This window comes from Xyrauchen texanus, chromosome 1 (genome assembly GCF_025860055.1).
Source record: "Xyrauchen texanus isolate HMW12.3.18 chromosome 1, RBS_HiC_50CHRs, whole genome shotgun sequence".
In the NCBI taxonomy this organism is placed as follows: domain Eukaryota; kingdom Metazoa; phylum Chordata; class Actinopteri; order Cypriniformes; family Catostomidae; genus Xyrauchen; species Xyrauchen texanus.
The window spans coordinates 54,843,520-54,855,901 of NC_068276.1; the positions used below are offsets into that span (position 1 = coordinate 54,843,520).

Here is a 12,382-nt window from a genome sequence, read left to right on the forward strand (position 1 = left end):
TCAAATGAAATGCATATCATGGCAAATTTTCAAGACTGACCATTTGAGATCACCAGACTTGTTAGTCATAATCGTTGAGCGCTCTATTACATACAAATTCGGAATGTTGCTGTAGGTTGTAGAGTAGGCACTAGGAACCGGTCACTGGAATGGAATTTTTGGACACTTTCTCTAATATGTTAAATTTGACTTGCATATTTGATAAAAAAAATAATATTGCCATGGACAAGCCAGAGAGCACTTGCAATCAAATTATTTATATTGGGTATCTATTCAGTTTGATGAAATGCACATTATTTTTGTAAATATAATGTTAATTTATTACACGTAAAATTTGTGCTGAATAAAACCACAATTAAGAAAATAGCAATATACAACAGCAAAAGAAGATATTTAGAAAAACATGCCCATTGTTTGGAGGCAGTATGTGCTCAAATAGTGATTTTGATCACTATTTGGCTGTGTTTGTGTGTGTGTGTGTTTGGGGGGGGGGGGGTAGGTTATTGTCAAATTTTCATCAGATATTCATGAAGAGGTAGTCAAACATGATCAATCTTCCCAGCCAAGCGCTGTCATGTAATACATTTGGTGGGGGTGGGACTGCAGACACAAGACTGCTGAAATTTGCATCCCTAAGTAAATAAGTAAATAAATCAAGTAGAGGCAGTGAATGTGCTAATCAGGCAGGACATGGTGGTTAGCGTGCTGCCGGGAAACTTTGCTCATGTAATATTCAGCAATGGAGGGTGAAAGGGCAGGCCAAGAGTTATTGGTTTCAGTTTGGTTGCCCCCTTTAATCAATACTGCCTGCATCCCTTTATTAAAATTATTAGCTCAGCAGTATCTCTGGCTATCATTTTATCTCCTTGCCTGTTTGAAATTGTGGCCTGCTCTTGGCTCTTTGTTGCTTGTATTCATATGAACTCATCTATAGTGTGTCTCTAGCATATATTGAACTATCACCTATTTGAGCACTATGTGCTGTGTGTGGGATCTCTCTATAATGGAGGTCCTAAAACAGCATAGCTAATATATTTCTGTAAACCTTCAATTATTTCTGCGGGTGTCAGATGGATCGTGTGCTGATGGCATATTTCACTGTGTCTAATTAGTGGCACAATGGAGCCTTTTTATCCATTAAGTTGTTCTGTTACTCTGTTTCTCATACCCAACGTTAATTAAAAAGAAAAAGGAAGAAAAAAAGATGTATGCAGGCTTTAGAACATGGCAGACTCTGGGTATTGTGTGGAAGGTCTAGATAAAAGATGGTAACTGGCTGATATGACAGAATGAGGCATTTGAGCTGCCTTATTAGTGCTTGTCTGAGGTATTGTTTAAGTACCTAATCTAACCTAATGAGCACTCTGTCATTGTCCAATATTAGATCTCACACTTTTGTTTCTCATCTAATCTACTATACATTAAGCAGATCCTCTCTCTCTCTCTCTCTCTCTCTCTCTCTCTCTCTCTCTCTTTATACATAGCTTTACCATTTCTCAAAATACTTTGTATGTTTGGTTGAATGTTCAGCATTGCAAGACTGATCATTAGCTTGAATAGAAACAATGAAAATAAAGCATTAAATATGTCTTGTGTATTTTAATATCATTATACATTATAAGCAGAGTTTTAATCATGTCTTTTTCCTCATCAGGCTTGGATGCGATGAACGCCTCATGTAGGCATCAGCATGGAAAGCTGTGAGTCTCCCGTGGTTTCTGGGACAGACGATGGGCTTGGCTCCTCTGCCACCTCCCAGCAGCAGCTCTATCCACAGCCCTGGAACGATCACGCTAACGCACAGGTCTCATCCTGTAACCAGCCCTCTTCCTTGGAGCACTTGTCTCTCTCTGCACCCCACCCAGCTTATCTCCAGAACCCCAGCACACCCCGCGAGACTGTGAGAGAGCATCAGCAACAACAAACACTGTCACAGGCTCCCAGCGATAGCTCCACTACCAGACGGCTGCACCCTAAAGTAGAGAGAATAGAGGTGGAGGAGCAAGAGGGAGTGAGCTGTGGAGAAGAGGACGAAGATTTGGAAGACTTGGACGAAATGGAGATAGACAGCTGTTTCCCAAGTCTGCAGCCCTTCCCTGGTGTACCCATGGTGCCAAGTGCAGGGGGCATGCCCATGCTCATGCGGCAACAACCCTCCCATATGAGAGGAGTCACAGAGAGTGGGAGTGAAGGAGAGGAAGAGGAGGAAGAAGAGAGTAGTGATGTGGAAAACCTGGCGGGAGAGATAATCTACCAGCCCGATGGCTCTGCCTACATTGTGGAGAGTCTCAGTCAGCTGATCCAAAGTGATGGGAGCATGGAAACAGGCCTGCTCACCTCAAACTCTCTTCCAAGTGGGGGAAAGCCAGGGGAACCTGCAGGGACCTCCTCTTCTGTGTACCCTCAGATCATCAACACGTTCCATATAGCCTCGTCTTTTGGAAAATGGTTTGGCTCCTCAGACCAAGGTTTCCCCAATACCTCAACCCTGGCAGGCCTCAGTCCTGTCCTGCACAGTTTCCGTGTCTTTGATGTGCGGCACAAAAGCAACAAGGATTACCTGAACAGCGACGGGTCTGCCAAGAAGTCCTGCGTATCCAAAGATGTTCCCAACAATGTGGATTTCTCTAAATTTGACAGCCTGGCCCTGTATGGCAAAGGCAAGCCTATCCTCATGTGTTTCCTCTGCAAACTGTCCTTTGGCTACGCACGTTCCTTTGTCACTCACGCAGTCCACGATCATCGCTTGACCCTGTGTGAGGATGAACGCAGGCTTTTAGGCCACAAGCATGCATCAGCCATTATACAAGGCATTGGCAAGGACAAAGAGCCACTCATTAGCTTCCTAGAACCAAAAAATAAGAATTCTCCTCCAACGCCCAACCTGGTAGCTATGAACTCAGGCCAGAGCTTTTATGGCACATTCAGTGGGGTTCATTTAGAAGGGGGAGGCTGTAGTGAAGGAAGTGAGAGCCTCCTAAACAACGATTCTGATTTGGGTCTCCAGCAACAAGCTCTCCTCACATTTGGGGGCCTTGGCAGCCCTAAACCACCCTCCCTTACATCAACCCCATGCCCAGCCAAAGACTCCAGCACTCTGTCCAAGATGCAGGGTAGGAGAACAGAGGGGTTTTTGGGGAAAGTGGGGACTCATAGAGGGGAGGATGGGGATGCAGGATCCTGTGAAAGTAAGGCTCTCCTTCCCGGTGAGGATATGGCCTCAGAGGAAGAGGAGGAGTTTCTTTTAGAAGAAGAGGAAGAAGAGGTAGAGGATGAAGGCCATGGGGTGGCCTGTAGTGGAAGTAGCAGCGGGGGCTTATTTGTGGGGGAACTGGCTGTTTCAAACCAAAGCATCTCCAAATCTCCTTTATTAATGCCTAGTAGCGCTCTCCAGCCTTCTGCGTCTCTCTCTGCAGCCAGCCCCACACACAGCAGCAAAGCTTCTGCTTCCATGTCCTCTTCCTCTATCAGGGGGTCAGAGGAGGGGATAGCTGCAGATGGTGGGGGGAGGACTTCAGAACTCCCTCTGAGCTTTAACTGCCAGGGGTCCACAGTCCCCATGGCAATGGTGGCAGCCATCGGCAGTGGGGGTGAAGAGGACGGGGCTGCCTGCTCCTCTGCGAGCACATCCTCCCCTCTTGCCTCCAATGCCGCTGCTGAGGAAAGTGCCAATCGAGATAGTGCCACAGCTCCTGAACCAAATGAATGCCCAGCAGAGGGAGAGGAGGACAGCACTGCCCTCCTCCACCACCACCTTCACCACCATCACCACCACCCACACCCTTCACCCAATGCCTACACACACCCCCATCATGCAGCTGCTTGTGACATGTCAGGAATGGGTGAATGCACCCAGAACCATGGGGCTGGGGGCAATGGAGTAAGCGGGGTGGAGTGCCCAAAGTGTGATACAGTCCTAGGCTCCTCACGCTCATTGGGTGGCCATATGACCATGATGCACTCACGTAATTCGTGCAAGACACTGAAGTGTCCTAAGTGTAACTGGCACTACAAATACCAGCAGACCCTGGAGGCCCATATGAAGGAGAAGCATCCGGACTCTGGAGGCTCCTGTATGTACTGCAGCAGCGGACAGAGCCATCCCCGTCTAGCCCGTGGGGAGAGCTACACTTGTGGCTACAAGCCCTTCCGCTGTGAAGTGTGCAACTATTCCACTACCACCAAAGGAAACCTAAGCATTCATATGCAGTCTGACAAGCATCTTAACAACATGCAGACAATACAGAATGGAGGATCTATTCCAACTGCTGGTGAACAGGTGTTTGGGCATGCGCCTGGTGGGGTGGTGCCTGTTTCCACTGCTACCCAGGCCAGCAGCCATCACCCTAGTCACCACCACCACCCAACCCAGTCCTCCACCCACATGGCAGGGCCCTGTGGTACGCCCTCACCTACCAAGCCAAAAAGTAAGCCCACCTGGAGGTGTGAGGTATGTGACTATGAGACCAATGTAGCACGTAACCTGCGCATTCACATGACGAGTGAGAAACATATGCACAATATGATGCTGCTACAACAGAACATGACCCAAATGCAGCATGGTCGGCTTGGTTTTGGGGCCATGCCATCACCTTCAGAGGCTGAGCTGTACCAGTACTACTTGACCCAGAACATGAGTCTGCCACCGGGCCCTAAGATGGACCCCTCTGGAGCTGATGCCCAGTTCTTACTTGGAGGTTTTCATCTGGACCCCAACATGGCGGCCCTGGCCCCAGCACTAGGTGAGTTGATTAAAATGCATATAGTTAACACGTATTATATAACCTGTTTTGAACATTTTATATTATTGAGAAATATTTTTATTTGGTCTTGTGCTATTTACTGGTCTTAACTTAGGGGGACAGGAATAGATTTTTTTTATTCTTTTTGCTGTAGTTTTACTTCCCTTCATATACAAAGGACTTCTAGGTTCACTCTTGCTACATCATTATCTCTGCCAATACAAACATGGCCAATTCAATCATTTTAATTGTACATGCTGTAATTCTCTTTTGTTTCCATATGTGGGACTTCCATATTCACTCTTGCTACTTCATTGTCTCCACCCATACAAATGCAGCCACAAACACTTTATTTTCTCCCCAAGCTGGCTCTCTGTCTCTGCCTGTTTTCTTCAGGCACACCTGCCTTGTTTAACATGCACTCACCCTCTTAAACAACTGTTGAAAAGGTGTGTGAGGGAGGCAAAGAGAGAGAAATAAAGAAGAGATGCAAAGAAGACTGAATTGTATTTGAAGGGCAGAAAGTGTTGATATGCAGAGAGATAAGGACCACTCAACACAGTGTGTGGAAAACAAACTGTGTGTGATGTTCTGTACTGAAAAGAATTGACTTGAGTGACATCACTGTCACTAAGGTGAGGTATTTAAACTGATTTACAGTTTCAGAAGCAGTCAGTAGCAACTGTTTCAGTGTCTAGCTTTCCAGAGATAATGGCATGGTGCTATAACACACAGCTATCATGCTCGGTCTAACAACCAAAGTGATTGGAATAGTTTATGTGTTTTTGTGAAGGCTGACACATTATGTCATTCTATCTGTGTCACTTTGGCTGGAAAATTTACCCTATTGTTGCCCCTTTTTCTTTTTTTCACATAGCTGTTTTCATGTCATTACTATGCAACTACTTTTTTCCTGTTTTTGTAATTGCAGCTATACATTTTGGCATGGTCAAAACGGCTTAGTGAGCGTAATTCAGCAGCATAGCGGAGACTATAGCGTGCCAGCTACAAGCCCACAATTTTCACAGACTTGTCTCAAACTGTTGCCAGCTCAAAGACATAAAAAGGAATTGATTGCCGTGACTAATTCTTTTTTTTTTTTATCCTCCCTCTTTTAGCCATTTGCTTCATTTTCCAGTGAGAGAATGTTCAATGTGCATATTACAGGGAAGAAATGACATGGCATTAGGCTTATAAAGTACAGTGTTGTCATTACACAAACAATTAAAAATGTTCGGTCCACTCACATATATTGAAAGTCACACAACAAAGCATGAATGTGTAGAATCAGAACTATTTAGGAACAGTTTGCTGTATTTAGGGTTGAGATGACATATCACATCTCTTCTGATTTGTTTTTCATTTTTTATGAATCACCACAATAATTTATAATTTTTTTATTTTTTAGAATTTTAAAGTTGCTATATGTACGATTGACAACAAGCGTTTGAAATTGTTACTGCAGTCCAAATTCAACATATTGGAGAGTTGCCTGCCCCGCTCCAGACTCAAAGCTCATGCGGGATTCGCCGTTTTGAAAGCATAATCGGTCACTTTTGTGATTGTTAAGAGCAATGATTAATGTGCAAAAGTGAGTGATATTTATATGTGTTAAGGGTCTTTCACATGACTTTTCACATGAAGTCTATGAAGTGACGTCACTTTACACCAAAGTGTTTTTCACACACACGTTTTTGCTTCACCAATAATGTATTTGAGAGTACTAAGCAACAAGAAATATTTAAAAACTGTCCAAATTTGTAGACATTGAATGTCTCATAATTTCTTTGAATTAAATATGACCGTATGAATTTCAGAAACCCCAGTAGTTGAACTAATTTAAATTCACCAAGAAAACACTTAGACCTAAACATAAACTAGTCCTTTTATTACTTTCTGCTATCAAAGCAACTGCAAGCTTTTTCTCTCTTCCAAATACATGTTTTCAATGTTTATTGTGCTACTTCCTGCAGAAAAAAGGTTGGGAAACACTGTATTAGATCATAGACTAATGCATGGCATGAAATATGCACAACTTTTCAGTCATTTTTTTCTCTTGAAGATTTGTCTTGTTATTTTCAACAATGTCCTGACTGTTTTAATGTGTCAAGTAACTTTTACTTGGTGAATTCCATTTAGAACAGGCTGTTAGGTTTGCTGTTGAATTATTTTCAGTAAATATGTCTGTATTCGCTAACATTGATTCAGTGAATGCATGCCATGTTCAATATTTAATGAACAATGATCTTAATGCAAGGCAAGCATGTCACAGATAAATGTTCATTTTCAGCAGAGTTAGTGTCAGATTTGGCTGTTGGACAAGTTTAAGTATTTTAAATGGGTCGCATTAACGTTTTATTACGGTTTTCTGAGGGTTTCTTTCACTTTAGACTAGTTGACTCCAAAATTTACGTTTAAACGTCATTGAAATTAGTCGTTCCACACATCCTTATATTGACTGATGTAAAAAAATATTCAAAATATTTAGATTACAAGGCATCATGCTTAAGAGGTTAGGAAAACTAAATATAATCTATAGATTAAAAGGTGTATAGATGAGAGGTTTATGGAAGAAAAAGAAAATGGCTTTGTTAATCAATAAGAGCACTTTGATAGCGGCTGTAAGAGTACTGAAGAGAGGAGTTTGCTTGAAGGATAACTCACAAAGAGTAGAGTAATAAGAGGCAGACAACCTGAAAACAGCAATTTAAAAAGAGAAACTTTGATTGATGGACGAGTTTGAACTGCAAGTGGTGGATCTGGGATTGATTTGTGGGGATTGTCAGGGGTCTCCCTGTTCCTGCTGTAAAAGCTAAAGGTAATGATGAAATGAGCAGGCCACATGCTGCCCCAATGAGGATCTGCTAGAATTAATTTAGTGTAAAGCCATACAGGTTCAGCCGGTGCACTCAGTCTGGGCACTTAGAGATTGAAGATCAGCAAGTGGAGGCAAAAATGACTATGCAACCATTCTCTCCAAATCTCTGCCTCTAGCGTCTTCCCCAATCTGTGCATAGAATCTGTGCACTATTGTTATTGAACATCTGGTTTCTATGGCTCCTGCATTTTCCTGAAGCTTTGAGCAGCAATAACCTGGATGGTGATTCTGTATAGATGTTGTCCAATCAAAGGTGAAAGTACCAGAGGGTTCTGAAAAATTACAGTTCTATTTAATTGTTTTATTATTTAATGAAAGAAAGCTCTGGTTGATTTTCAGTATAATGTGCTGGGGAATGCTTTAGTTGTTCTGTAATGATTGAATAACTTTATTTTTGCACTGCAGCTTAAAGCCTCTGGGGTTGATTTAATGGCAGGGCTATGAAAGTGCAGTAATTCGAACAGGACTCTGTAAATCCACACCTCCAGTCTCTCTTTTCTTCTCACTTTTTCTCTCAGTTGTTGGAGCAGGAGAGCAAATCCACATTGACTGCACAGACAAACATGGTGCTTTGTTGAAAGGCCGAACTATGCACCTTTTCCCTTTTTCCCAGGACTTTCCTGCAACTTTTCTTGGACGGAAAAATGTCCTGAACAGATGATGTGCCCAACCCTTATGTTTACATTGTATTGGTCCATATGTCCAAAAGTTCTTTGTTGTTGAGGAAAATTAAGTTTTGTTGATCTGAAAGGTCTAAATGTTCAGAAACACATTATATATGACTAGCAATGATCTCTGTTTGTGTCCTCTTCCCTTAGTTGGAGGGGACATGACCATGGATGTACGCCTGGGTGGAGGACAGCTGGTCTCCGAGGAGTTGATGACCCTCGGCGAGAGCCTATCCCAGACCAGCGACCCCTCCCTCAAACTCTTCCAATGCGCTGTGTGCAACCGCTTTACCACTGACAACCTGGACGTGCTGGGCCTGCATATGAGTGCCGAACGCTCGCTCCCCGAGGACGAGTGGAGGGCAGTGGTGGGCGACTCGCACCAATGCAAGCTGTGCCATTACACTACGCAACTCAAGGCCAACTTCCAGCTGCACTGCAAGACTGACAAGCACGTGCAGAAGTACCAGCTGGTGGCGCACATCAAAGAGGGCGGCAAGGGCAATGAGTGGCGCCTCAAGTGCGTGGCCATCGGCAACCCTGTGCACCTCAAATGCAACGCCTGCGATTACTACACCAACAGCTTGGAGAAGTTAAGGATGCACACAGTCAGCTCTCGTCATGAGGCCAGTCTCAAGCTGTACAAGGTGAGTGACTGAAATAATAATTAGAATGAAGGAATAACAAATACGATTTATAACTTTATAGCATCGTTCTGGTTAGGACACTTTTGCCTGATCCACAAATTTTAAACACACCTCCAGTCTACTGTATGACTGAATCGACCTGCACTTTCCATCTCTACTGACGACTATAAGTGATTGGCTAGTGCAGTATATTAAGTCCTAATGTGCATGCAGCTTAGAGGGGAGAACAGGGGCACTTAGAGAGAGGGAGGTACATGGCAGGTCAGTAGGGTTGGGAGAAGGGCAGCTGATGAAATTGCTGGATGAGAGGATGAAGAAGTGTGAAGAGACAGAGGTTTGGTGCTAATACCGTTCGGAGTGGGAAGGGCAGAATCGCTCTCGACAGCCGTATTGATTTTCACCGGTCTCAGAGCTTCACCTTCTACACTAATCATTCCATAATAGCCAATGGATGAACACTCTCTGAACAAATGGCCATAAATCTAACAGGCCTGATTCCATTTAGGCACCTATCCTATGTGTCTGCGATCCCAGCTCAGGCTGTGTTTAACCTAGACTGGCACGACTGCACACAGGGACTTCTCTTCTTAAAGCTTTCTTTCTTTCTCACATTCGCTCACTGACTTTCACCCATTGCAGCTACACATCACTACCCAAGCTTACTTAACCTTGGTTTACTCTTAATTTTCAAGTGTTATACTCGTTGATAGTGAATGAAAGCAAACAATATATGCCATTGCATTTTATTTTGGGAATGTGCTTAAAGTCAACAGCATTTGCGACCCATTTTACTTCCGTTATGCGATGTAATCATGAATGAAACCGAATATTAAAGTATCAAATATGTAGGACGGTACTTTATTACCTACAAAATTAGCCTAAAACAGTGCCTAAATTGCTATTCGAATCTTGGTTAACATTATATTCCCCGCCCATAAATGGCTATGGCAATGTCAGCTGAAAAGGAAATAATTTTAAGGCAGAGAAAAGTTATTACATTTTGTTGAAAGATTATGTCGACAAACTTTTTTCTTTGGAATAATGTGCACTGATGAATCGTTCACAATAATACCAGGAATGTACAGTATATTTACAGTATACAGTATATTTATAGGATCAGTTTTGATTTTATGCTGCCTGTAAGATTCTTGACCCTAACATTAGATATTGACTCATACATAAACATACTTTCTTACATGCACTCACTTGCCCTCAGTATCCTGCACTTCACCACAAAGAACAGTCTGAAGAACGTAATTTACAATAATGAAACCTGTGGCCGTTAAGTGAACTGCAGCAAGCTACCTGTTGCTCGTGCTCGCACTCATGCACACACTCAATAGGAATGCGAGCGAGTGAGCATTGGCCAAAACAATGACGTAACGTACAAAGAGACTGAACGTGATTCACCGGCATCATACTGACAGATGAGATAGCATAATGAACATTACACCATTATGACAAAAATAAAAATTTTACAATGGAAAATAAAAATAATAGAAATAAAAATAATAAACCTGGATTTTTCACATAGACTTTTAAAGCCAAACAGAAAAGCATATATTTGCTTTTAGCAATGCCTGCCCAAAAATTCAACAAAAACTTTTCTTATAAATAAATAAAAATAAACTGAATTAACTAAAGAAACTGTATGCCTACTTAATGTGTCTATGCAGGAATAGGATGCTATTCACTGATGAGCTTCAGATTAATGGGTCTCTGCCCAAGTATGCGACCGCAAATACTGAAAACTCTCTCCGATGGTGCACTGGAAGCTGGGATGCAAAATACATGGCGTGTTAACTTGCTTAATATCGGAAACTCCCACAATTTCGGAATCTAATGACACATCGCTGTCCTTGGTGTCAGCAGCCTCCCATTCAGCAAAGTTTTTAAAAGCATAATTTTGTGCTGGCAGCGGTTGAAGGTTTTCCTCTGAGTTTACCTCATCAAACCCCAAATCATCAACCAGCACTTTGACGGCATGAATCACAGATTGCCTATCATTATCATCAATCATCTTTAACTGATGCAGTTTTGGAGTGAGGAATTTTGCTATTTTGTAGAGCATGTGAATTCCATTTGCTGCCAAACTGTTCGGCGACATTAGTTCGTCCAGACGTTGTACACAAGTCGATGCATTTTCAGTGAGAATGCAGTCAGCCCTGGCTGCTTCGCACTGGTTTCTTAGTCTTACGCACCATGGCAGAAATAAAGACATACTTAAGGCCATATTGTCTGACTCCAAGTCATTGGTTACATCTTTAAACGGCTTCAAAAAAGTCACCAGGTTTTAAGAGTATTCTTGTTGATGCACCCTGCTTTGTCATACTGTTTATTGTCCAACAGGATTGTTGCAATATCATCATACATTTGAGACACGGAATCTAGCATTCCAAAATTAGAATTCCATCTTGTCTCCACTGACTGCTTTAGAGACTTACTCTAAAGGTAAGTTGCAGGCCAGAATGTTTGAAGTAGGTGACTAGTTTTTCAGATCTTTCAGAAGCTGGCCAACTTCGGGTTCTTTATCATCACAGCGGACGAGAATGCATGTGAAAGAACGATGTTGAGTACGTGAACACTACAGTTCAATCTTGTGAAGCCACTATGTTTGCTCCTCTGTCAGTGAGGAAGGCAATTTTTTTCTATTCCAAAAACTGTTTTTCAAGCTTGATTTTGAAATAGTAAAGCTTGAATGTTTTCACCATTTTTGAAATGTCTGCATTTCAAGGGTGCAAAGAGCACCCTTGACACTAACTAGGAGTTTGTATCTATGTAATGTATTGTGGCTGATAGGAAGGAGGTCTTCCGATATTTTTCGGTCCAGATGTCAGTTGTCACAGCGCATCCATATTTCACAATTGTATCGTCATGTCATCGACAACAGCTCTTCTTGTTTGTGGCCTTTCACTCGAAGGCAGTATCTCCGTCACATAAACTTTTCCAATCTTTGCTGCTGTGTCAACGAGGTGCTGCATTAGTTACATTTACATTTACATTTATGCATTTGGCAGACAGTGCCTTTATGCATTACAGTGCCCTTATTACAGGGACAATCCCCCCGGAGCAACCTGGAGTTAAGTGTTTTGCTCAAGGACACAATGGTGGTGGCTGTGGGGATCAAACCAGCAACCTTCTTATTACCAGTTTACCAGTTATGTGCATTAGACCACTACACCACCACCACTCTCCCTAGTTTAGACACGGAATCAATTTTCCTCAATTTTGTAGTTTGAGTTATTAACACTTCAAATCTTAAGTTCAATTAAATTAAATATACCAAAAAGAGTCCAAAACTTGACATTTCAAGTAATAATTGTCAACTTGATTTTTACAGTAATGACAACTTTAGGGTTTACAGTGTATGTCAAAAACAGCTTCCTCTGCATCTGGAAATAAACAGCCGACAAGCCTGAACCAAGGTTTTCTTGCTCCTGCTCAAGC

At 42.5% G+C, this 12,382-nt stretch overlaps 1 protein-coding gene across 1 annotated transcript in view; it reads left to right on the forward strand.

The window, feature by feature from the left end:
* Positions 1-12,382, forward strand: part of LOC127634562 (zinc finger homeobox protein 3-like) — a 191,462-nt gene that overhangs the window by 60,808 nt on the left and 118,272 nt on the right. Inside the window, exons 2-3 of the mRNA XM_052114206.1 lie at positions 1,655-4,742; positions 8,439-8,935. Of these exons, the coding sequence (XP_051970166.1) occupies positions 1,691-4,742; positions 8,439-8,935 (3,549 nt within the window). The 5' untranslated portion in view covers positions 1,655-1,690. The remainder of the gene's footprint in view (positions 1-1,654; positions 4,743-8,438; positions 8,936-12,382) is intronic.